This window comes from Panthera pardus, unplaced genomic scaffold (assembly GCF_024362965.1).
Source record: "Panthera pardus isolate Hobbes unplaced genomic scaffold, ASM2436296v1 HiC_scaffold_2, whole genome shotgun sequence".
NCBI lineage: Eukaryota > Metazoa > Chordata > Mammalia > Carnivora > Felidae > Panthera > Panthera pardus.
In genome coordinates, this window is record NW_026526765.1 from 68,623,628 (window position 1) to 68,649,191 (window position 25,564).

General features: G+C 36.0%; 1 protein-coding gene across 4 annotated transcripts in view; it reads left to right on the forward strand.

The window, feature by feature from the left end:
- TMEM232 (transmembrane protein 232) overlaps nucleotides 1–25,564 on the forward strand; it is a 218,661-nt gene that overhangs the window by 41,494 nt on the left and 151,603 nt on the right. For all 4 annotated transcript variants that reach the window (XM_019450519.2, XM_019450517.2, XM_019450520.2 and 1 more), the window contains 3 exons: nucleotides 1,805–1,904; nucleotides 6,792–6,958; nucleotides 14,488–14,642. In XM_019450519.2, coding sequence (XP_019306064.2) covers nucleotides 1,805–1,904; nucleotides 6,792–6,958; nucleotides 14,488–14,642 — 422 coding nt within the window. The remainder of the gene's footprint in view (nucleotides 1–1,804; nucleotides 1,905–6,791; nucleotides 6,959–14,487; nucleotides 14,643–25,564) is intronic.

The window sequence follows — 25,564 nt, forward strand, 5'->3', positions numbered from 1 at the left end:
GATAACAGAATCAGAGTAATGAAGAGAAGAAGTGATGGAAAGAGAAGGAAAGAAGGGGAATAAAGAATAAAGCAAGGAAAGATGAGAGGGCTAGGAATGAGAAAAATGACAAGCAGAGAGATTCAGCCTAGGAGGCAAAGTTCAAGCTGTCAAGCTACAGAAAGAATATGTACACAAATGAGACATGAGGAAAGATGCACAGAAGGTCCCAGAATATTCTAGATGTATAGAAAGGCAGATGTTTAAATAAAAATTTAGCCTTTCATAATATTATAGATGACAGCTTTTCAAATCATTTTGCCAAGCATAGTTATTACTAGGGATAGCCCAGGGTCAGGTGAAACTCATGACCAAATTGGGGTATAATACAGTGATTATTCAAACTGATCTGTTTTTCATGAATTTTTCAATTTTCTCCGACATGAAATTTTTGAACACAAATTTTCCTTTCAATATCCATCTCTAATTCTTTGCAAATTATTCCCCTTCTTATTATTTTTTCATTCAACGTCTATAACAATAGGTATTTTGATTTTAATACTCCCACTTAGAATGCTACAATATTCTTTTAAATGATTTGACAATTTCCACTTCCCATCTAACTTCAATCTCTTAGAGAAGTACAGTACTATATCAAAGTGTTCTATATGAAGAGATTCCTTGGGTATGCTTTATACACATTTTCTTTTTATTTTTTTAAGTCTATAGATGGTGCATGTTCATAATTTATAGATACATATATAAATACTGATGGTGCATTCTCAGAATTTATTTTATCAATAGAATTTTGTGATAAAAGTATTTGGAAATCACAGCTGTAACAGAAAGTTCATGACTTTTGGTGCAACACATAGTCTTGGGTTCAAAGCCCAGTGTTGCCACTCATTTGTTAAATTGTCTTGGTTGAATCACTGCCACTGGGTAGATTCATCCTTTTTACTTTATTATTATTTTTTTACATGTGGATCTGACACTAGCCTGCATCACTATTAAGAGGATTTGATTTGGACTATCTATATCTTGACAGTGATACTGTTTTATTTGTTTTTTTCCCCCAAATCTTTTGATTTAGCAGTTAACGAATTTGTGTTCCTTTTATTTCTATTGTTTGTGGGGGTTTTCTCTCATTTTCTGTGAAAACTTGCATATCATATATTTTTGCAGATATTCCATTTTCCATATTCAATGTCAAACAAACTTGCTCTACAGGAAACTTGATGGAGGTAAGAGGGCAGTGTTTATTCATCAGTGACTTTTTCTTCATAGGGGAATTGGGATTTTAGTGTAGCATAGTATGCACCAGCAGAACATTTCTCAAAATTATCTAAAGAAATGTGTTTAAAACTGTTTTGGCTGAGACTCATGGGAAGAAATATCTTCTGCATTGCAATCCAGCACACACACTAATACTCACTGATTTATATACTGAACTGTGCAATGTACTATGATATTTTCTCTTCTCTTCTATTTTGTTTAAAAATCCCCTCTCAGTTGATTTCATGACTCAGTTAAGGGGCATGACTTGTGATTTGAAAAATACTGTTCTATAGGACATAGAACAGAATAGCAGTCGGTACTGGTCATTATATATAATGTAGAGACGATTTATAAAAGGTTTTTGGCTGAACCAGTCTTTCAATCTTGATATAAATGTCTTAAAGTTATTTCAAAAGCACATAATCTCAAGTGAGTCTGAAATTGTTTCATCAAAGCAAATGTAAAAATAAAATGGTTTATTTTCCTCATAGTTTTTACACATTTATTGATGCAGCACAAAAATACTTTTTTCTTTTTCTTTTGACAGATTGGCTATTTGGTCTTTTTACGACTTTTTATATATTTCCTGCATGGTCACCTAGGAACTTTTAAACAACATTTACTTAGGCTTCAACCATATTTATACGGTAGACTATCTTTTATTTTCTACACTTAATAAATGTTTTATGTTATAGTTTGAGAAGCTCAGACTATCACTATAAAGAACATAAGCTGTATTTTATTCTTCATGAAAGATAATAGGTACAGTATTGCAGAACACAGCTTCTGGGCCAGATTGCATGGGTTTTAACTTTCCTACTTAAATACATGACCTTGTCTGTGACTCAGTTTCCTCATCTGTAATCATGTCTACCTTTCCAGATTTCAAGAAAGTTAATTTTATATTTTAGTAAGGTAATATTGGTGGCAATGTAGATGCTGAACTGGAGTAAAGACAGAGTGGATACAGGACATCAGTTAGCTATGACATTAGTTGGGCAGGAGATGTTAAAGATTATGAACTTTGAAAATGGGAATGAAATAGAGTAAAATTGTTTTGGAAAATATTTAGGAAAAAAAGACAGTGGGTTGGGTGATCAATTGGATCCAGACTGTATATAAGGGAAAATGAGGAATTCAGGAGGAATCTTAAATTTTACATATTGACAGAGTCAAGATAATGGTATTCTAAACTGAAAAACATTTGGAGAAACACTGGACATATTGAATTTTAAAGGTCACTCAGGTGTATATACCCAGTGAGCAGTTGGAAATATAGACTTGGAACAAGGGAAATAAACGAAATCTGGAATTCACTTATTTCTTGGATATTAACGTACATGATTTGACAGTCATCCATGTTAACAAGGCTGAAATAACCTGGGGGGTGGGAGGTGGGTGGTAGTGGGAAATTAATTCTAGGAATAGGCTTGGGGAACATAAACATTTAATAAGTTATTGGGGTGACATATGTTAATGAAGGGAAATAAGAGGGAGTGATGACATAGAAATCCAAAGAGGGGAGGTTCAAGAAGATCAACATTATGAAGAGCTATTGAAGTATTAAATGGTAGGAGGTCTGAAAGTTGATGGCTTTCTGTAAGCATAAAGTCACTGTTGATCTTGGGAGCATTCCCAGTGGAGAGGTGGAAGCAAAATTCAGATTGCAGGTAAATAAAGAGTGAAGGGAAAGTTTAAGCATGAGACAGAGATAGTGAACTATTACAAAAAGTTAGCTATAAAAGAAAGAGAAATATGTCAATAGTTTGGATGAAAAAACAAGGTCAAAAGACAGTTTCGCTTCTTCCTTTCCAGTTTGGATGCCTTTTATAAATATGATGTTAACTGTGGCCTTGTCATATGTGGCCTTTATTATGTTGAGTTACATTCCCTCTATACTGGCTTTGTTGAGAGTTTTTAAAATCATAAATAGATGTTGAATTTCGTCCAATGATTTTTCTGCATTTATTGAGATGATCATATGATTTTTAGCCTTCATTTTGTTACCCTGGTGTATCACTTTGACTGATCTGAGGATGTTGTACCATCTTTGTATCTCTGGAATAAATCCCACTCGATCATGGTGTGTGATCCTTTTAATATATTGATGAATTTGATTTGCTAATATTTTTTTTGAGAATTTGTGGATATATGTTCATCATGGATATTGGCCTGTCATTTTCTTTTCTTGTGGCATCCTTGTCTGATTTTGGTAGGGTAATGTTGGCCTTGTAAAATGAGTTTAGAAGAGTTCCTTTCTCTTCTATGTGTTTTGGAAGAGTTTGAGAAGGATTTGTATTCTTTTTAAATATTTGATAGAATTCATCAGTGAAGCTGTCTGGTCTTTGTTGGGAGGTTTTTAATTACTGATTCAATTTCCTTGTCAATAATCACTTTGTTTATATTTTCTCTTTCATCTTGATTCAATCTTGGTAAGTTATATGGTCATAGGAATTTATCCATCTCTCCTACCTTATCTAACTTGCTGGTATATAATTGTTCATAGTAGTCTCTTAGGATCCTTTGCATTTCTATAGTAGCATCTACTTTTAGTTCTGATTTTACTTATTTGAGTCCTCTTTTTTTTTCCTTGGTGAGTCTTATCAATTTATCTTTTCAAAAAACTTAAAAAATTTTTTTTTATTTTATAATTTAACTTTATTTTTTAAAATTTACATTCAAATTAGTTAGCATATAGTGAAACAAAGATTTCAGGAGTAGATTCCTTAATGCCCCTTACCCATTTAGCCCATCACCCCTCCAGCAACCCTAAGTTTGTTCTCCATATTTATGAGTCTCTTTTGTTTTGTCCCCCTCCCTGTTTTTATATTGTTTTTGTTTTCCTTCCCTTATGTTCATCTGTTTTGTCTCTTAAAGTCCTCATATGAGTGAAGTCATATGATTTTTGTCTTTCTCTGACTAATTTCACTTAGCATAATACCCTCCAGTTCCATCCACGTAGTTGCAAATGGCAAGATTTCATTCTTTTTGATTGCCAAGTAATACTCCATTGTATATACACACCACATTTTCTTTATCCATTCATCCATCGATGGACATTTGGGCTCTTTCCATACTTTGGCTAGTTTTGATAGTGCTGCTATAAACATAGGGGTGCATGTGTCCCTTCCAAACAGCACACCTCTATCCCGTGGATAAATGCCTAGTAGTGCAATTGCTGGGTTGTAGGGTAGTTCTAGTTTTAGTTTTCTGAGGAACCTCCATACTGTTTTCCAGATTGGCTGCACCAGCTTGCATTCCCACCAACAATGCAAAAGAGATCCTCTTTCTCCTCATCCTCGCCTACATCTGTTGTTGCCTGAATTGTTCATGTTAGCCATTCTGACAGGTGTAAGGTGGTATCTCATTGTGGTTTTGATTTGTATTTCCCCGATGATGAGTGATGTTGAGCATTTTTTCATGTGTCGGTTGGCCATCTGGATGTCTTCTTTGGAGAAGTGTCTACTCATGTCTTTTGCCCATTTCTTCACTGGATTATTTGTTTTTTGGGTGTTGAGTCTGAGCAGTTCTTTATAGATTTTGGATACTGACCCTTTATCTGATATGTCATTTGCAAATATCTTCTCCCATTCTGTCGGTTGCCTTTTAGTTTTGCTGATTGTTTCCTTCGCAGTGCAGAAGCTCTTTATTTTAATGAGGTCCCAGTAGTTGATTTTTGCTTTTGTTTCCCTTGCCTCTGGAGACGTGTTGAATAAGAAATTGCTGCGGGCAAGATCAAAGAGGTTTTTGCCTGCTTTCTCCTCGAGGATTTTGATGGCTTCCTGTCTTACATTGAGGTCTTTCATTCATTTTGAGTTTGTGTGCATGGTGTAAGAAAGTGGTCCAGGTTCATTCTTTTGCATGTCGCTGTCCAGTTTTCCCAGCACCGCTTGCTGAAGAGACTGTCTTTATTCCATTGGATATTCTTTCCTGCTTTGTCAAAAATTAGTTGGCCATACGTTTGTGGGTCCATTTCTGGGTTCTCTATTCTGTTCCATTGATCTGAGTGTCTGTTCTTATGCCAGTCCCATACTGTCTTGATGATTACAGCTTTGTGGTATAGCTTGAAGTCCGGGATTGTGATGCCCCCTGCTTTGGTTTTCTTTTTTAAAATTTTAAATAAACTTTTTAGTTTAAGTGGATTGAATTTAAAATAAAGTCAGGGGCGCCTGGGTGGCTCAGTCAGTTGAGCGTCCGGCTTCAGCTCGGGTCATGATCTCACGGTTTGTGAGTTCGAGCCCCGCGTGGGGCTCTGTGCTGACAGCTCAGAGCCTGGAGCCAGTTTCCGATTCTGTGTCTCCCTCTCTCTCTCTGCTCTTCCCCTGCTCGTGCTCGCTCTCTCTCAAAAATAAACATTAAAAAAAAAATTAAAAAAAAAATAAAGTCAAAAGTGGAAAAGACTAGTATGTTGTAGGGTAAGAGATTAAGAGACTCGAGATACAAGAAAGGGGATATTTGTGGAAAAAGTCATGGAGGAGGGAATAGAAGGTAATGGTGGAAGTGCTTTGGAGAGTGGCCAGTATGCACCACTACTACCAATTTGGATAGGGCATAAGGTAAGATTGTAGACTAGCAGAGCAAGAATTCCTGGCTAGAGTGCCACTTGTTTTGATTTCTTCATACATTATAAATCCTCTTTCAACTCCTCACTGTGTTCAGCATAGTGACTCAACAAATAATCAGATGATGGTGGCAAATAAATTTTGAAAAATAATTTGCATAAAATGTCAATTTATCACATTAGCTTGTTCTTGTAGATATATCCTGAGAAAACCAACATCTTTGTTCCATATAGGATAAAAGCCCCAGATTTTGCCTGGCTCTCAAATACTGTTAAGTAGAGCCTTACATATGCTACATCTTTGTCTTCAACAATAGAATGATTCCTACCTGGGGCCATTAGCAACTGCTTCCTATTTATGTAGCCACCCAGTAGAAGAGTAGTTATTACTAATTTTTCCACTCTCAGTAGATTGAAACTCAAAAATTGTCCAGAAGTTTATAAAAAGAACAGCATAAATATGGTTCTGTTAAATACCAACATAGTGTTATGTTAAATGATAATAATTTTTGCCATATTTAAAATATATTTTCTAAGAAATCAACAACAATAACATCTTGAAAAGAAATAAAACTGGAGAACGTAGGGTTAAAAGCAATGACTTGGTTTGTTTGTAGGATTACAGTTTCAAAGTATCCATTATGAATAGAGTATATGTTATAAATGTATTTATTTTCACCTGGAAATTTCAAAGCATTGTTGTACAGTAACTGTACTTAATTAGGTGTTCAACCATTATACCAATTGCTGTTCTGAATTATAAACTGTTATGTATTAATTATTTACCTTGCAGTTTTCTATTATACCACCAGGGGTCATACATAACATTAGAAATCTTGAGGAGATTCGGAAATGGATAGCAGTTTCATCATCTACATACTAAGTTTCATTATATTTTAGTAACTGAAACAAAATGAAACATAATGCAATATATTAATGACATAATTATCACAAATTATTTTTCTTACAATAGCACTTTCTTTCTCTGGAGGGTCATATTACAAGTATCCAAACATCTTGTCAAATATGCAATTCATTCTGAAAACCATGGAAATAATATGTAAAAGAGAACTCCCTTCTGGATCAATTTTTAACCCTGTCGAAAACAAGAAAAGCTATAAGAACATAGATTCGGATATGGTGAGTATATCCTAGTGTGTAATGAATCAGATAGCATATGATGAAATAATTGTGCGTGCCAATACAGTAACATTGCAGAAGATGAGTTTAGCTGGAGGTGGGGCCGGGGAGAGGAATGAACAGCAAAAACACTAAACCAAATGCACATTTCCTGGACAGGGGAAATGTAGTTAATAAGATTAGTAGGCATCAATATGCAGCACCACTACTTTAAATAGAGTAGTGTCATAATGCCTTTTTCCTTATAGATTCCATCTCAGCAATTTAATTGGAAATTGCACCCCAATTTAGATTAACTTATAATGAGGATTTTAAGATATTACATTTACATTAAAAGGAAAGTACATAAAGTACAGGCTATTAATGAGAGCATTGGTAGTATTTTATGCTGCCGTAATTCATATGTAATAACATTTAAAGTGCTATTTAAATCAATTGAAATGTTTTTAAATGGTTCAAAATTGAGGAAATAAAATAATTCCTATGAAAATATGAAAAATTTTCTTTTAATTTCTAACTCGGATATTAGTGATTAACATTAGAGAAAACTATCCCAATCATATAATTGCTTGGTCTGTAATAAACTATGTATTATGCCAACAGAACTACAGTGAACCATATAATTTGTTCATATATGTTATAGGCTGATGTACGTCAAAAGACAAACTTCAATCTCTGGGGCTCATAATATATTTCCCTTTCTCACATATACTCCAAAAGAAAGCAGTGAATACTTTAAAACCTTGATTCTTTTGTTATTTTATTTTTTGTTGTATAGACTTATTATTGCATAGTTTACAAGCAGAAAATTTGTTTTTCTAATAATTTCTTAAAAAGGAAAAAATATGTTTAACATAAGAGAAGTTGAAACCACTAAAAATTTTTGAGAAAGATTATTTTTTCAAATAGTTATGAGTTGCCTTACAATTTTCCCATGCTTCCCTTGGGCCCTTTCTAAATTTTTGTTTGTTTGTATTTGTTTTTGTTTCTTAAGAGAGTAAAGTTTGTTTGTTTGTTTATTTAGAGTGTGTATGTGTGTGTGTGTCCGTGTGCAGGTACATGCTCACACAGGAGGGGCAGAGACAGAGGGAAAAAAAGACTTCCGAGCAGGCTTCCCACTGTCAGTGCAGAGGCTGATGTGGGACTTGATCTCAGGAACTGTGAAATCATGACCTGAGCTGAAATCAAATGTCAGACACTAAACTGACTGAGTCACCCAGGTGCTCTTCCCTTCAGCCCTTTCTAAATGTGTGTGTGTGTGTGTGTGTGTGTGTGTGTGTGTGTGTTTAAAGTTTATGTATTTACTTTAAGAGAGAGAGAGAGAGCAAGCTGGGAAGGGGGAGAGAGAGAGAGAGAGAGAGAGAGAGAGAGAGAGAGAGACTGAGAATCCCGAATCCCAAGCAGGCTCCACACTGCCAGCATGGGCCATATATGGGGCTTGAACTCATGAACTGAGACATCATGACCTGGGCCAAAATCCAGAGCAGGATGCTCATCCAGCTGAGCCACCCATGTGCCTCCCTTGGGCCCTTTCTAAAATCAAGTAAAATATAAGTATTAAAGGAAACATATTTAACCACATCTATGTCATCATTCTAGCTTTAGTGTTGCTCCATCATTGACATAGAGTGACATATGCTAAGTAATTTGAACCTTTTGGTTATAATTACTAAGGAACACCAATTACTTCATGAACAAAAGGGATCTTGTTTTTAAGTTTAAAAATGTTTTTTTTGTTTTTTTGTTTTTTTTTTTAATTTATTTTTGGGACAGAGAGAGACAGAGCATGAACGGGGGAGGGGCAGAGAGAGAGGGAGACACAGAATCGGAAACAGGCTCCAGGCTCCGAGCCGTCAGCCCAGAGCCTGACGCGGGGCTCGAACTCACGGATCGCGAGATCGTGACCTGGCTGAAGTCGGACGCTTAACCGACTGCGCCACCCAGGCGCCCCTAAGTTTAAAAATGTTTTAACAACAAATATATAATCTAAGATATGGAACAACTGTAAGAACACTGATCATGAAGAGTTAAGACCTGCTAGCAACTGACTGATTCAGACGAGGTCGGTTGGGCTCTCTAAACCCCCAAATGCTTATCTTTAAACAAGACATCATCACCATCAACACCATCACCACCACCACCATCATCATCATATTCACTCTAATCTATGGAGTTGTGAAGATGTGCCTTATAAATTAGTGAGTGCCATGAAAATGTAAACAATGATCACTGAACATTGTATTTAGGAACTCACTTTAATTTAGGCAGTTAAATATAATAATTTTCATCTAAGGGCATGATTATGCTGATTAAATAATTGTTTTACAATGTGGTTAGTTGTGCTTAATGGAGTGATTTGAGTGTTTTTGCTCAAAAAAAAATAAGATACTGTGAAATCTTGACAATATGAGTGTTCTGGTTATGAAGAGGCAACCTTCAATGTTGATTCTGCTTCTCTTTAAGAACCTATCTGTTCTTGCCACTCTTGGTGCACACATGCCACAAGGAAATGGAAGCTTACCACTGGTACAGCTCTGACTGAGCTGGAAGGAGCAAGGTGTTAACACATGAAAAGAATGTTAACTGCTGAGAGTGGGACAAGTCACTAAGTCTTTGTTCCTTTTTCAACAGAGAACAAAGAGCTTTGTTTCAATCTTTTCTATGTTCTATCTCAGCTCTATAACTGTGATTCTGTGAGGGCATTAGAACAGCTTTTAGCCTGTCAGATTTAGTCCCTCCTTTTGCCCCCTCCCAGTGCCACACCATATAAAGAATAGAAAAGGTAGTGTAGCCACGGTGCTACTACAACTTCTGGTTCAGCTAACTGATTCAGTGCTTGATTGCACGTTTGAACATTGCTCCCCAGTTTCAGCCCAGTGTCTTCAGTATAGCTTTGTCTAAGCCAGCCCCTCCAGTTCAGTTGAGTACTTAGCCATTCAATCCCATCTCTCTCACCTACTGCGAGAAGACCTGGGAAATGGAGAGGAAAAGGGAATATAAACAATACATCTGTATTCTACCCTCTCCCTTCTTTGTTATTGGCACACCATAATAGACAGCCCTCATCTTCCAATAATGCTGAAAGGTCCATGCCAGCATATTTTGGTCACTGCAACATATTTTGTTTTTAATATGTTTATGAGCATCGGAGTAAAAGCATAATTTGTTTTCCAAGTACTACTATAACACTGCTGAAAAATAAAGAATTCTGTAGGATATACACATTATATACACTATATAAGAGTATAGAAGTGTACTATATACACTATATAACAATAGGAAATTTCCCCTCCCTGCTTCTAGAGCCCATTTCTCCTTTTAATGTCCTTTTAAGCTGATTCAGACACAAGGTTCCCACTGACTTTGACAAATGGTGCACTTTAACTAGCTCTGTGGCATGCAGAGCCAGAACACAGGATTGAGTTCTTTGTCTTTTGCTCACTAGCAGAGCCGAATTTGCTGAGTACAATTGTCACATGATAATAACAACATAGTTTTTTGGAGATGGTAGATTAAGACGCAACCGAAATGCAGTAGACCCTTTACTAAATAGTTGTAGCTATCCTAAAGTACAAATCGTTTTCTAAAAACTAGGAAGCACACAGCATTTACATTCACATGTGGTTAGCAATCTCATCCTTTAATGTACTAGCAAGCCAAAGGCACTATCAAATTTGGGACATTTTGTGCTATAGTGTAACTGTACATGGTTACTAGGAAATCGGTTAGCTTGAGACACAGGTTCTTTAAAATTAGGAGCATTATCTTATGATTCATGTCCTATTATTGAAGTAGGACATTTGTGTTGAGAGGTCCTTTAATGGCAGTGTCAACCATCCACCAAATGACTGAAAGCAAGGATGAAACTCCAAAAGCTATCTCTAACCAGCCACAATACAGCCTATCCTTCAAAGCTCATTTCTGTTATAAAAGAGAGCCTGGTCAGACATTCAGAGCTTGTGTACTCAAATTTGCATAAAATTCAAGCTGATGTGGTTATCTGAAATTTCAGCCAACAGTAGATTAACAGCACTTTTGTGAGTGAGCTTCTCAAAATAGGTATTGTACAGCTGCAACTGATAGCTTATTGGAGTACATAATCAAGAGGATATGGCCACTGGTAGACCCACGAGCTGGCCCTGGGCAATCTGAGGCTCCTCACCCCCTTCCCTGTCCTTGGAATCTATGTTCTGCTCACTGTTCCCACAGCTGGAACCATTTTTAAGTATGCAGCCTTGAGAGAGCGGCCCATGTCTTCCTTTAATCTCAGCTGGATCTCTGGGTACAGGGTCCAGTTTGCAAACCAACATGGTCCAGCTGCCCAGCTTTAGACTATGGAAGAGACAAAAGAACTATAGGAAGGAGTCATAAAGCCAAGAAAACAAAGGAAAGAAGGAAGAGAGGAAGGAGGGAGGTAGGGAAGGGGGTAAAAAGAAAAAGTTCTCTGGGAGTCATTTAATGCACTGCTCAGTGTTTCTCATACAATCTGTGTTAAAAAAAGGGCCCTCTCAACTTAAAAAAAATTCCAAACTATCACAGACTGATAATTTTGTAAACTACATTAATAATGAATTACTGAAAATGAAACAAAAAAGATATAAAAAGAGGAACATTAATTTTTTTATTAGACTGAAAATATTTAAAATTAACTGTCAGATTGTTATAAGTGTTTCTAAATATGTATTCTCTATTTCTGTACTGTAGTTAACCGTTTGCAGGTGGCACTTATCTGCCAGCCACACCTTGAATAGGACTGATTTAGTGTAAAGGCAGAGAACTCTACACTACCTCATACCTTCAAGAGCATTTCTCCCTCTTGTGCTACTGCACTGATAATGTACATGGTAATTGTATTAAATCACTTCATCATCATCACTATATCAATTCATTCAAGTTTGGAAAATATATTTCTTCTTTTGAAAAAAGAGCAAGGATGAAACTTTAGCAAGATTTCCATGCAAATGCTTGAACTATATAAAATGGATGAGGATAAGTGATAAACCTCACTAATCTGGAAAATTCATGGGTGTGGCAGGTTTAGTTGCTCTTGATGATGTGGATGCCCTTATGCCAAAGACCACCAGGGACACCTGCAATTAAGCTCAGTGTGTTCCTTATTTGTTGCAGAGAACACATACTCAAGGAATTAGGGGATATGGCGGTAGGAAGGTGTTACATTGAACCTATTATAGAATTTGGACTTTGGGTGATTTGGCGGGGTGGAAGGTCTAAAGAAGCAGATTTGATGCTGTCAGAAAGTAGGGGCAAATCTGTGATTGGGTATTTTGTAAGTGGTACAGTGAGTTTTGTCTGTGCTTAGAAAAAAATTACCAAGCCTTTTTCTTTTTTAAATTCATTTAGCGTGGTCTCAGAATAATATTGTCTGAGGTTGATATTTTGTGAGTTTATATCTAGCAATAGAACAAAATGACCAGGCTGTGAGCGTCAGACTGGCTTGTAAGAATATTGTTGTCAAATCAGCTCTGGACATCAGAGGCTGCTTTTTCTTTCTCAGGGATGAGTGAAAATGGTATCATAGAAAATTGAAAATAAAGCGTAAATCTTTCTCATTGTCTAATCTTGACATTTGGGAATTGTCTCTGGTGATAAGTGCATAAGTTTGTTACCAATAATTTTTGACTTAACTGAATAGTCTATGGAAGTATGTGGTGTACATGATTTTAAAAAAACACAAAGTATTGACCGTTAATTAGTCAAGCCATTCACAAGTTTCACATAGCTACTTACATATTTATTCAGAATAAGTTTGCAACAGGAGGGCTGTCAGGCATCTGGGCTGAGACAGAGCAGTTTGAGAAAAGAATTTCATTTATAAGATTTTCCATTTTGGGGTAGGCTTTCCTGCAAGGCAGAAAACTGAGTTACTTGGATAAACTCTGTGCATTTACTGAAGTCAGTACATCTCAGTCTTATGTCTTATATTACTTTAAAATAAAGCTTTTCATGGAGTATTCTAATATTCTAAACATTGGCTTGTTTTCATTTGCTTTTCTGAATTGTTGTTCCCCACAGTCAGTAGCCTTATGTAGAAGCATGATCTTACTCATGACTTTTACCTCCAGCATCCGAGTTCTCAACGTAAAAGTAGATCAATACATATCTATTGGACTTAACTAAACAGTTTACCAGAAACTCAAAATATCTTCATTTAAAATTTGTGTATGAACTTCTGGCCTTTCAACTTAAGAGTACTTAACATGAAAGTTACCTTTCAATTGTAGATTTATTACTGTTTGTATAATAAATGAGAGTTATAAAGCATTTTGGAGGCTTTTTAAGTGTTTCTTTGGGGCATACATTAAAGAATGAAATATCACGTGATATTGTGTACACATCACAAGATGCGTATTTGAAACAGTATTGTTGGCGAAAATTCAATGAGAGTGCTATTTTATCACGTCTAACAATAAAATCAGGTTTCTTTGTACCAGTTACTCTAGTAGACCAATTAATCTATGAAACTGTTAGGAAGCACTTTAAGAAAAAACTAACAGGTAAGAGTCCATTTTTTCCCCCTGAATTTGTACGCTTTTAAAATAGTTACTAAGCAGACATTGACCATGTCTAACTAGGCACATATATTTGGCCCTTAGTGGAAATCCACATTTTAAAACCTGATTTGTTGTTTGAACATTGTTCAGACTTTCTCCTGTCCTCTTCTCCTTGGGTGTCAGGGAGAACTAAATTATATAGGGTCTAAGAAGCACAGTTTTGTCTAATTATTGTCCCTTAGAGATTATAGGATTTCTGTCATAGTGTAAAACTGATGTCACTGAACACAAGGGACCCATGTGAAAATCAATTAAGACATTAGGTTCAGGTTAACAATTGAAGGGAAACAAAATTCATTGCCCCCAAATATGCTTCTTTAGCATAAGGATAATTTTAGGCTGGTTATTTTTAAGAAATTGCAGACACAGGAGAAGCTGTGAAAACTGAGTAAAAGTTACTCTTTTTGTAAGAGATATTTACATTTTAAGAGAAATCTCCATTTGTAAGGTGTCTCCCTCTCTGCACCAGGAAGACAAGGATGACTCTAGATATATAGAAACTCTTACCAGAGGAGAGGCAGTGACAAATCTGCATATCAACCTTACCCTTGTTTACTGTACTTTTCCTGTTAACCTTCCATAGCTGCCCCTCCCCCCTTTATGTCTTTAGCTAGAGATGTTATATGAAGTGGTGACTTGGGCCATTTTGAAGAGTATTCCTGGGTGTCTCCCGTGTGTACAGGATGTATACACATTCTTAAATTTACATTTGGTTTTCTCATGTGAATCTTTTTATTAACAGCGGTGGGGAGGTCTCATCCAGGAACCTGGAAGGGTAGAGGGAAAATTATTTTTCCTTCTCCATACTGTATGTACTTATAAAACTGTACTTTAGTAAATTGCTCTGTATTGTGTAACATGAAGTTTAAGAAAGTAATGCATTTTCATTTGTATATTTTCATGTTTATTCAAGTCAGATAACTCTTTTCCAGATATATTTTTATATTTTAATTCTAGGAACATTTGCAAGTTAATCAGGGAGGACATGAAGTTAACCACCTGCTCTGGCACTGTGTGGCTGCCTGGTCATGTGTTCAGAAGAATAGTCCTCAGTTGAATAAGGTGCTTGAACATCTCATCTTTCATAAAATGCAGCTTCAAAAGAAATGCTGGTAAGAGGGGTTCTATAAATCCAAAGTAATTCATGGAGAAACCTTTGTGTTTAAATGTTAAATAGCCTTTGTACTTAAATGTTAATCACACCTTAGTTGACTATGAAAAAAATTTATGATCTCTATTCCAAAATGCTAGGGCAATTTATATATTTTGTATTAGTTCATTTCATCAATAAATTGTTCCTATCTTTCATTTTTTTTGCTAATCTGCATGCATGCATTACATAATTTATCTTTATCAAATGAAATTTGTTATTGATAAAGAGTGCGTCCCCACATTTAAAACATGCTTTATTTTTTGAGTTGTTAAACAACAGCAGTGAGGCACAGTTTATTATTCTTGGAGGAAATATACTGAAATTCTGTTTCTTTATGCCTTACTTGTAAAGTATAACAAAAATAAATCTTGACTGATAAGTGTTAGTTTCCTCCTGTACATATATTAATTTGAGAAGGAAAAAAGTCGTAAATTACTACCAAAGAGGACATGGGTTCAATGGAAGAAAGAAGAATTTTAAAGGAGTATTTCTGAGACAAGTGATCAGAGATTTCCCTTTTCAATATTTGAGGGCAGAGTTTTGAATTCCTCTTCCATTGCTATTGGAATAATAGTAATAGTAATAATAATAATAAAAAATGTCATGCCGTAACAAGTTGCATATTCAATCGTCATATATTTTTCTTAAAATTAGTTCCTGTTGTTATGTCTCTGGCTGCCAGCTCTATACCAAAGGTCTTTGTATATGTAAATTATAAGAATCTGGAGGATTCCTTGTGAAGGAAAGGTGTTTTCCTAGTTTCATTTGGAAGTTTCTAGGATCCTAGATCAAGTAAAGATTTCTGGAGGATGGCTTAGATTTTGTTTAATTTCCTAGAAATAGCCTAGTGCAGAAGACATTTCATCAAGAACTTGTTCTGTTTTGTCCTGTAATGGGAGAAATCTGTTTAGTATTGCAGTTAACAAAGATTGTGATTCCTTCATGTTTTAAACCTAAGGATAATATCTTTAAATAGGAAAATTACAATGTAAATAGAATATAAGTATTCAATAAGTATATATTAATATAGAGCTGATAAATACAACAAAAATTAGAGATTCTCACTGGTATAAAGTAGGTTATGCTGAAAGCCATGGTGATTTTTTTCAGACCACTCTTACTATAGGAAATAAATTGTTAGGGATTCAAACACACACTTTAGTTTTCAAAAGGGGCTAGAACTACGTTAGCTCTTGGAAGACTCTAATAATTACTAAATAAGTATGGTATTCTATATATATGGTATTCTAATAATTACCAAATAAGCAAGTTTAAATAAATATTGAGATAATAAAAGTGGCTAGTTAAGAGTAGCTAATTCTAAAGTCAGGGAATTGTTTCTTTACCCAATTTTCAGTTTTACTGTACTGCATCAACATTGATTTAATTTGTTTATGATTTGTCTTGTTAAACAAACAAACACACCATGGGCCCCAAATGGTGCACTTAGACTGAGTTCCCAAACTGGTGCATAATACATAATCTAAGTGAAGTTTTAACTACTCCTGGAAATGTAGTCTTAAAAAGGTCAGCTAGGAATTTTTCAGTCTGCACCAATGAGTCTGCTACTTGGGCCCTCTACATTCCCCTAAAAACATGAGATAATTAGCATAATAAGACACCGTGCTTTTCTCCCTAGAATGCCATCTTTTTCTTTTGCTAATAATGACCCTCCTTCTATAAAACCCTTCTAACTCCTTGAAGCTCCCCTCTACTTGCTAGATGGGGTGCTTCATGATTCATGAATCATTTAATAAGCCAATTAGACCTTCAAATTTACTTGCTTGCATTTTGTTATTTAACAGTCTTTAAGATAGTTTTTTCCTAAGTTTATTAATTTATTTTGTTGGGGAGGGGCAGAGAGTGGGAGAGGGAGAATCGTAAGCATACTCCACACTGCCAGTGCAGAGTCCCACCCGGGCTGAACCTACAAACTACAAGATCACATCCCAAGCCAAAATGGCGAGTCAGACACTCAACTGACCGAGTCACCCACGAATCTTGGTAGTTATTTTTTTATACTTAGTATTTTACAGATTTGGGGGCATTGGAGATCATACAGAACGATTCTTACTTTACAGATGGAGAAAGCAAGGCCATGTTTATTAAACTTACTAGTGACTGGAATGACATTTTTAGGGCCCCAGTATAGCACGCTTCATTCTGACTGCACGAGGAAGGAGATAACTGTTCTGAAGCATCTTGTCACTGAAGATGCTTGTCCTGACTTCTCCTTTTCTGGGAAGACATGGTGAAGATCAAGTGAAGGAGGGGATGGCAGTGTTTAGACAATGAGGAATGACCAGAGGGGTAAATTGAAAAAAATGCTAAACATAGTAACTGCTTAAAATCAAAAGGAAAAGATAACTGCTTTAAAAAACACTGGCAAATAATTTTGATTCTATTTCTTATATTTACTGGTTTTTTAAAAGAGGTTTCAATGTTTTTTTTTAAAGTGATGACTCTAGTAAACAATAATCCATTTACATTAAAATATTAATTTTTTATTTTTTAATATTTATTTATTTTTGAGAGACACAGAGCACATGTGGGGGAGGGGCAGAGAGAGAGGGAGAGAGAGAATCTGAAGCAGGCTCTAGGCTCTGAGACCCTAAAAGATTAATTTTTAAGTTAGTTAGCAGTTTGATTAACTTCTGTTAGTCAAATTTTCTGTTGTGATGATAACACTCATTATGGCAAATATTAAAGAATTAATTTTTCTTCTTATAACATATTTATTTATGTAATAGCCTACAAAGCTATCAAGAAGTCATTATTCCAGATAAGACAAAACAAACTGTGATGTAATTATCAGAATCAAAGCAGAAATGCCTTCCATTTCTAGGGAAAATTGAGTATTTGTCTTACATACTCCTAAGATTGGTTACATGTAAAAAATTAAGAAAATGAACAATGTATTTAGAATGAAATAGAAATATTGAGGCATCAGGCCTTGATAGTAAATTAAGACATTGTCATGATTTGCTGGACCAGGTAGCCTTGGAATTTTGACACTTGGTGGAAGATAAATTTGGTTTCGCACTTGAAATTCAATGCCAAGTGACTATTAAGAGGAGTAACCTGAAAAATTTTGTTTGCCGCACATATCAATAAAGTCACCATAATGGTGAATCAATGTTCAGGGATTTAAAATGCAGAAAGGAGACCATTCAACTGAATGATCAGAAGAAATTTGATTAATAGTGGCAAAAATTTCTTGTGCCCATACAAGTGAGTGGTTCTCATCTGCCCATTTCTGATGCTATCCATCAGTAAATAATTCATCATTGTAGATCCCTGCCTTGCTTCTTATAGCCCCCTTTATAAAGATCATACAATAGAAAAGGAAAGAAATTGACACAAGTGGTTTCGGCTGAGCCTAAAAAAGAGCAGGCCTGGAATCCATGAAAAGACTCAGGGAAGGCATCACAGAATTAGAGCAACCTCTCTGCTCACTAAGGGACAGGGAAAAAAAAAAGAAAAAAAACAAGGTGAAGAAATGCACTAAAGACAATAAATTATAAAAAAGGGTGAAAAAGCAGAGAAAAAGAGACTACATGAACCCCTCCTAGCTGTCATGCAGCAGCCTTTATCTGGGAAGTTGAGCTGCCCTGAGCTGCAGATAAGCAGTTTGCTATAAGGCAGATTTCCATTTAATGTGGTTAAATTTTATATGATGCTTTATACTCTCAATGCTCCACCCTGCGGTTTGGCCTTTTATAAACTGCCCCATTTGCTCTGGGAAGATAGCTCAAGCCAGTGCAAAAGGCTTTCTAATCTAACATGAAAATAATGAATTGTGTTTATAATTGAATTATTAGCCAATGAAGACTGCTGAGAAATGCAGTATGGCATTTCAGTGGAGCAGTATAACATATAAAATTATATCTCCCAAAGCAAAATAGCTGATTTAATGCACTCCATGAATGTATTCCAAAAAAGCTTGACAATTTAAAATTATATAGATAGGGCAAGTGTTTTCCAGAGGTATGGTATTTGTGTTTGCATTGAAATGAATCAGACAAAATCAACTGCTTTGTATAGGCTGTAAGGCCTTTATTTCTGTCGAGATCACTGATATCCCCATTGCCTATCTCCTGAACCCCAGCAATTATAATGTTCATGGGACAGTCTGACCCAAACCATTCAAAGAAGTTTTTGTCGATAGTCCTCTGCCTTCCTTATGAGCTGAGACGGCAGTGTAGGTCCTCACTCTTCAAATTCATTTCCTGGATTTTTAAATTTATCCTTTGATCCTCTGGGCTAAGTTTAACCATTTAGTATACATCAAGGGTATATGTGTAATTATGTTTTGCTAAGTTATGGTGCAGTAAGAAAACATTCAACCTCAAATCAGAAGACCTGAGTTTTAATCCTGTCTCTTGCTACCTGTCTAATTTTGAATGAGTCATTTAACCCTTATGAACAGAGTCTGGTTAACAGATAAATAGAGACAGTAGCCATCTCAGAGAGGTTTTAAGAGATTTAAATAAGTAATGAGAACACTTTTTTATACTTTGATTCTCCCCTAATGCTTCATGCCCTACTAGTTTAGATCAGAATTATTTTTTTCTAGAGAGGCTCCTGCCCGCTGAATTTTAATCTTAATACGTGACACATGTCCTCTCCTCAACTTAACCAAATTAGACACCCTAACTGCTACATTTCAGAACTGTTCTGCTCTCTACCTGCTCTGTCACAACCTTGGTTTAGGCCCATATTGTCTCATGACTCTTGTAGCTTTTTAACTGGTCTCTTTGCCTTAAGTTTTCCCATCAATAATTTGTCATACTCTGCTGCCAGCACTACAACCTAAATGTGATTAGACCACTCTCCGGCTTAAAATTATTTAACAACAACCATCTTTATAGGTCACAGGGTCGCATCAGGGTCTTATAACTTGCCATGATTAGAAAAAAACAAGAAGAGGAAAAACAAAGACTGAAAGATCCTGCTGCTGGGATTAATTACCACCAGTGAACCAAACAGGTGAAGAAGTGCCTGATAGGACTAGAGGGGGTTGACAGTCAGTGACCCACCTGCCTTTGCCTTCTCTGGTGAAGCTGGATTCCTGGCTTGTCTAACACACCAGCCCTTCATTCTTTCCCACTGTCGTCCTGGAGCTCTGAGAATGAAGCTCTGTAAGCAGGAGAAAGAACTCTTTTAGCAGACATGCTAAAGACTAGATTTACATGTCCATCTTTTCTAAGAAGTATCAAAAATCAGACAATGGCAAGAGACATGCATTCTTCAAATTAGTTTTTGTAAATGGTCAAAACCAAGAATGAAATCCTGATTGCCCTCTTCTCCATGTGCAGTGAAGATTGAGACGAATTTATTTACTTTAACCCTACCTTCCTAGGCTGTTAATATAATCTGGAGTTTCTGATAACATTAAGGCTAAGTCACTCTTTAAAATGTTCTAGTCCCTCCTTATAGAATGAGTTTTATATCTGTATTTAATTTTAAGGTGATATTTATGATATTATTTTGACTTATTACACTTTCTTTTTCCCACCCACTATCAGCCACTTACCACTACAATTTCTCCTTCTTAAGCTGTTAAATAATATTTAAATAAATAAATAAATAAATAAATAAATAAATAAATAAATATTTGGTTGGTTTGAGTATATTCTAGGTAGGAACATAGGTTATATCTCTTGCATTAGGTGAGCCCTTGATTGTATACAACTCTAGGCTGATTATAACATTTGTTACCATTCATTTCCCCCTAAAAAGTGGAACATACATTTTGTCTGGAAATAGACTTCTGTGCTCACAGTTTTGTTTTGTTTTGTTTTTTCCTAATTCTCACTTTAAATCACTAAATGTTGCTATGCCATTTCCTAACTTATAGCTGTGATTAGATGTTCAAAGCCAGTCTGCTTCTTTTATCTTTTTTATTTTCAATCCAGAACTTTTAGGAACATCTTTGTGATTGGGTAGCCAGGATATAAAAGGCATCCTCTCTTATTTCCCTGGCCATCTTATGAAGCTGTAAAGGCGAATCCTTCACTTCACTTAGAGAAAAGTCCTGCTATGTGAAGCTTTGCACAAATGCTGTGGTGACAGGTCTATATGTCTTGAAGGCCTTCCATTGATTATTCATTGTTCACATGCTCAACGCACAGCTCCTGCCTGTCTGTGCTTAGATTATACATTATGTTAGAGTGGAAAACCCATATATGCCTCACTAAATTTTAGATTTAATTTTTGGCTTCTTGGCATTGGAAATGTTTTCCTTCATCTGGATTCCATTTTCTTCATAACTTTAAAATCTTTAAAGTTCCTTTATTTTTTTTCCTTTCTGTAGTACTACAGATTTCCCCGCGTAGATTTTGTTTCTTTGGTTGTTTCAGTGGGAATTAGATACTACTGGGTCTTAATTTGCCAGCTTTAAATGCAGTTGACTTCCTCTAAATTATGTAAGAATTTTCCAACTTTTCTCCTTCCAACCAACTTTTACAGTTAACTTCCTCATCATGGATTTGAATTTTACATTTGTATTTTAATTTCTTTGCAATCTCTTGCTTTCTTACTCTATTACCTTTCATCTCAGTATCAAGGCTTTTCATGGTCTTTTCTTCTTCCTTGGCTTTATTAAAGATACTTAAGAGTCATAAAAATAACTTCTGGTCCCTCTAAGAAATCATTTTCAGAGATGTGATCCTCTCTGAGTATTTGGACTGGTCTTCTCTTAAGCCCTTGCTTTAATATATTTTTCATCAGTCTCACATAGGATCCCCTTCTCTTTTCTATTTTTACCTACCTTATTATCTAGGAGAAATCTACAAAATTTGTTATTTTAAATGAAGAGGTTTGTCTTCACAGGATCCATAGCAGAGATGTTAGATGCTACAACGCTCATTGTGCACTATCATCAGGGACCTTCCTGTGTTCCTCTTCCTCTTTGATGTTTTACCTTTGGGGAGAAAACGCCCTCCAGTGTTCCTGGCATAGTGTTCCTCCTCTCTCCTGCTCCCCACCCCCACACACATTCCCTCCTCTTTCCTACACACATATTGTCACGAGCATGGTTTTCTACCCTTCTTGGCATCTAGAAATTTCCATCTCTGAGTAAGTATAGAGAAATGCTGATGAAGCACAGAAATAATACTCTGGCTCCTTAAAAAAAAAAAAAAAACCAAAAAACAGTACTCCCAAAGTAAGGGACTGGCTTTACTTTTTCTGAACTATGACAAACACTGTGGATGGTAGAGATGTCTTTTTTCCCCTTTTATTCCTTTTAACTTTCTTTGAGGAACCAAGGCTGCTATGTTTCATGAAGCAGCATGTGTGCACTCCTTATTGCTATTCCTAATCCAGCTCCATCAATTTTATGGTTTGTGGAAATTCCCTATAAAGTTGCTGCTCTTGGTGACTTTTCTTTAACTCTTAGTCTTTCATTTTTAGGGTCATGTGGATTTTTGACGTTGTCAGTGTTTTCCTAGGTATCTATTGAAAGGTTGAAAGAGCCCTGTGTAAGGGTCGTGACTTGGAGACATTTTATTTTTTAAAATGTTTATTTGTTTATTTTGAGAGAGAGAGAAAGAGCATGCGAGCGGAGAATGGGCAGACAGAGAAGGAGAATTCCAGCAGGCTCCTCCCTGTCAGTACAGAGCCTGATGCGGGTCTCAGTCTCACCAACCATGAGATCATGATCTGAGCTGAAACTAAGAGTCAGACACTTAACTGACTGAGCCTCCAAGGCACCCCATGACTTGGAGACATTTTAATTCCATCTTTTAAAAGTGCAGTTTGATCACTGAAGAAATCGATATAAAGGAGTAAGGAGAATCTAGGAAAACTGTCTTGAATGCTGATGTTCCTAACCTTTTTATAAGGTTGTATGTAAATAGCTAGGTAGCTTTTTACAAAGCCTCCTGTTATTGTATTTTAGCTGATTTATTTATCATCTATCTATCTATTTACCTATCTATATTTGTTTATTATATTTTAGCTGATCTATATTAGTGTAGAAGGGATGCTGGGCTGGAGTAAGGCTAGCTGAAGTTCAGGCCAGATCTGGTACTACTTCCCTGTATACAGTGATTCACATTAATTTTAAAAGTGTGGGGCATCTGGGTGGCTCAGTCGGTTAAGCCTCCGACTTCAGCTCAGGTCACGATCTCACGGTCCGTGAGTTCGAGCCCCGCGTCGGGCTCTGGGCTGATGGCTCAGAGCCTGGAGCCTGCTTCTGATTCTGTGTCTCCCTCTCTCTCTGTCCCTCCGCCGTTCATGCTCTGTCTCTCTCTGTCTCAAAAAACAAATAAACGTTAAAAAAAAATTAAAAAAAAAATAAAAGTGAAAAAAAAATTGGGGCGCCTGAGTGGCTCAGTCGGTTAAGTATCCGACCTCGGCCATGATCTTGCAGTTCACGAGTTCGAGGCCCATGTTGGGCTCTGTGCTGACAGCTCAGAGCCTGGAGCCCGCTTTGGATTCCGTGTCTCCCTCTCTCTTTGCCCATCTCCCACTCATACTGTCTCTCTCTGTCTCAAAAGTTAGTAAAACAGTAAAAAAAAGTGAAAAAAATTAAAAAGTAAAATGAATCAAGTAACTTATTTTAGACAAGCCAGTAAACCTCTGCATCAGTTTCTTTATTTATAAAATTAGGGGGAAATCTATAATATTTATAAATTACTTTATACATGTTTAATTTCACAGCATTGTAAAACCAAGTTATTCTACTAATAATTGAGACCTGGTGAGTTCATAAAGAAGCTAGGGCAAAATTTCTGACCTAATCAACCTTGAATTCAATGTACATTGATTTTCAGTTTTGACTTTTAACAAACTCCCTATTTGCAAGTAAGTATTGGTGTTTCTATCCCATTTTTGGCAGAGGCATTTTCACTTACAGAAAATTTTGCAATCAGCATTTATTGAAAATAGTGTGCTTGTGTTGAAGCATTTTTCTACCATAGGTGGCTGACACTGATGGATCTTTTTTCATCCATATTTTAGTGAGTGCCCTAGGTTAGTTATGATTTTCCAAACTTCAAAGAGAGCAGACAAACCAAAATATTGGGACTGTGAGGTATGTTCAGGGACAAAGACATTTTGTCAACTCTGTGATTATGCTTTGCTTGACCTTTTTGTGAAGTGGGGTGAGGAGTACTCTGAGAATGACTCACTGGTCGTTCACCTCAGAGGGCATCTGGGTGTTAGTCACTCTAGGACTTCACAGAGAAAAGGTATCAAACTCATATCCTTTGACTTTGAAGGGATAGTCTTTTTGTAATTCGATTTAGGTCAGCATTTCGAACCTAGCCATTTTACATAGAGTATTTTATTTAAATTTTACAATAGTCTCCGAAATGTAGGTTTTGCTATCTATATTTATTTATAGATGAGGAGATCCCTCCCTAAGACTAAAGGAGAGTATGAGAATTGCCCTATGTCATATACCTAATTAGTGGTAGAGATAAGATTCCATCTATAATTTTTCTGAATCCAAGTTCATGCTTGTAAACATCGTGTTGAGTCTATCAGTTAGGATTCAGTTCTTCTGCATGTTAACAGTAACCTAACTACAATTGCATTACTAAATAGAGCTTTAATTACTGCACATAACAAGCAGTACACCATTAATATGCAGATACTTAAGAAAATCAAGCTCCTTCTAGCTTCCTTTTCTTCCATTGTTTGTATTGGACTTTCATCCTCATTGTTGCAAGACAGCTGCTCAACCTTCTGGTGTCATGTATGTATTCCAAGCAGGAGGGAAAGGATGAGCAAAGGAGAAAAAAAAAATCACCTGTTATCTAAATTTAATCTTCTTCTTCTTCTTTTAAAAAATTTTTAATGTTTATTTATTTTTGAAGGAGAGAGAGACAGAGTGTGAGCAGGGGAGGGGCAGAAGAGCGGGGGACACAGAATCCAAAGCAGGCTCCAGGCTCAGAGCTGTCAGCACAGAGCCCAATGCGGGGCTCGAACCCATAAGCTGTGAGATCATGACCTGAGCTGAAGTCAGATGCCCAAACTGACTGAGCCACCCAGGTGCCCCTAATCTTTTTCTTCATCAGAAAAATAATATCTTACCTGGAAGCCTTTCATAATACACTTCCATTTGTATCTCATTTAGCCTTAAATCTACATTTATGGCTATTCCAAGCTTCAAGAGAATGTGGGGATTCATATTTTAAGTCAAAATTTATTAAAATATAATTTACATACAGTAACACTCACACATTTTATGTATACAGATCTATGGCCTTTGATCAAATACATACACCTGTGCATTCACAATCACGATTATAGAATATTTCCATTTTGAGGAGCAGTGTTAACTGAGCATTTTGCCATCTTGAACAAAACTGAGGTTTAGTTCTGAAAAGAAGGAACAGACAATATCAGGTAGGCAGCATTGTCATACTAAGGTTAAATTTTTCATTGAGGTAAAATTGACATATAATGTATTAGTGTCAGGTGTACAACATAATGCTTCAGTGTTTGTGTATGTTGTCAAATGATCACCACAATGTCTAGTTTCTGTGTGCTTAAATAATGGTTTGGAACAGCAATAGAGGAATTACCCATAAGTGAAAGAAGACTGTAGTTATCATTAACCTAGCTTAAAACAGGAACTTGGGTAAATCTCCAGATCTATTTATGTGTCAATTTTCTAATACTTAAAAGAAAAGCTTTCAAAAAGATCTTGAATGTGTCAAAAAATGGGGTTCACTGAGTGAGATAATTTATGTGAAAGCACACTGAGATCTGTAAAGCTCTATTCAAATATAAAGAATTGTCTTTTCGCCCACGATTAGAGGTGTTTCCTTTTGATAATGATGATGAACTTGACATACTGGCCTGAAATATCACAGTTGTGAAAGTCAAATGTAATTGTAAAATATACTAACTCTTTAATTTATCAGT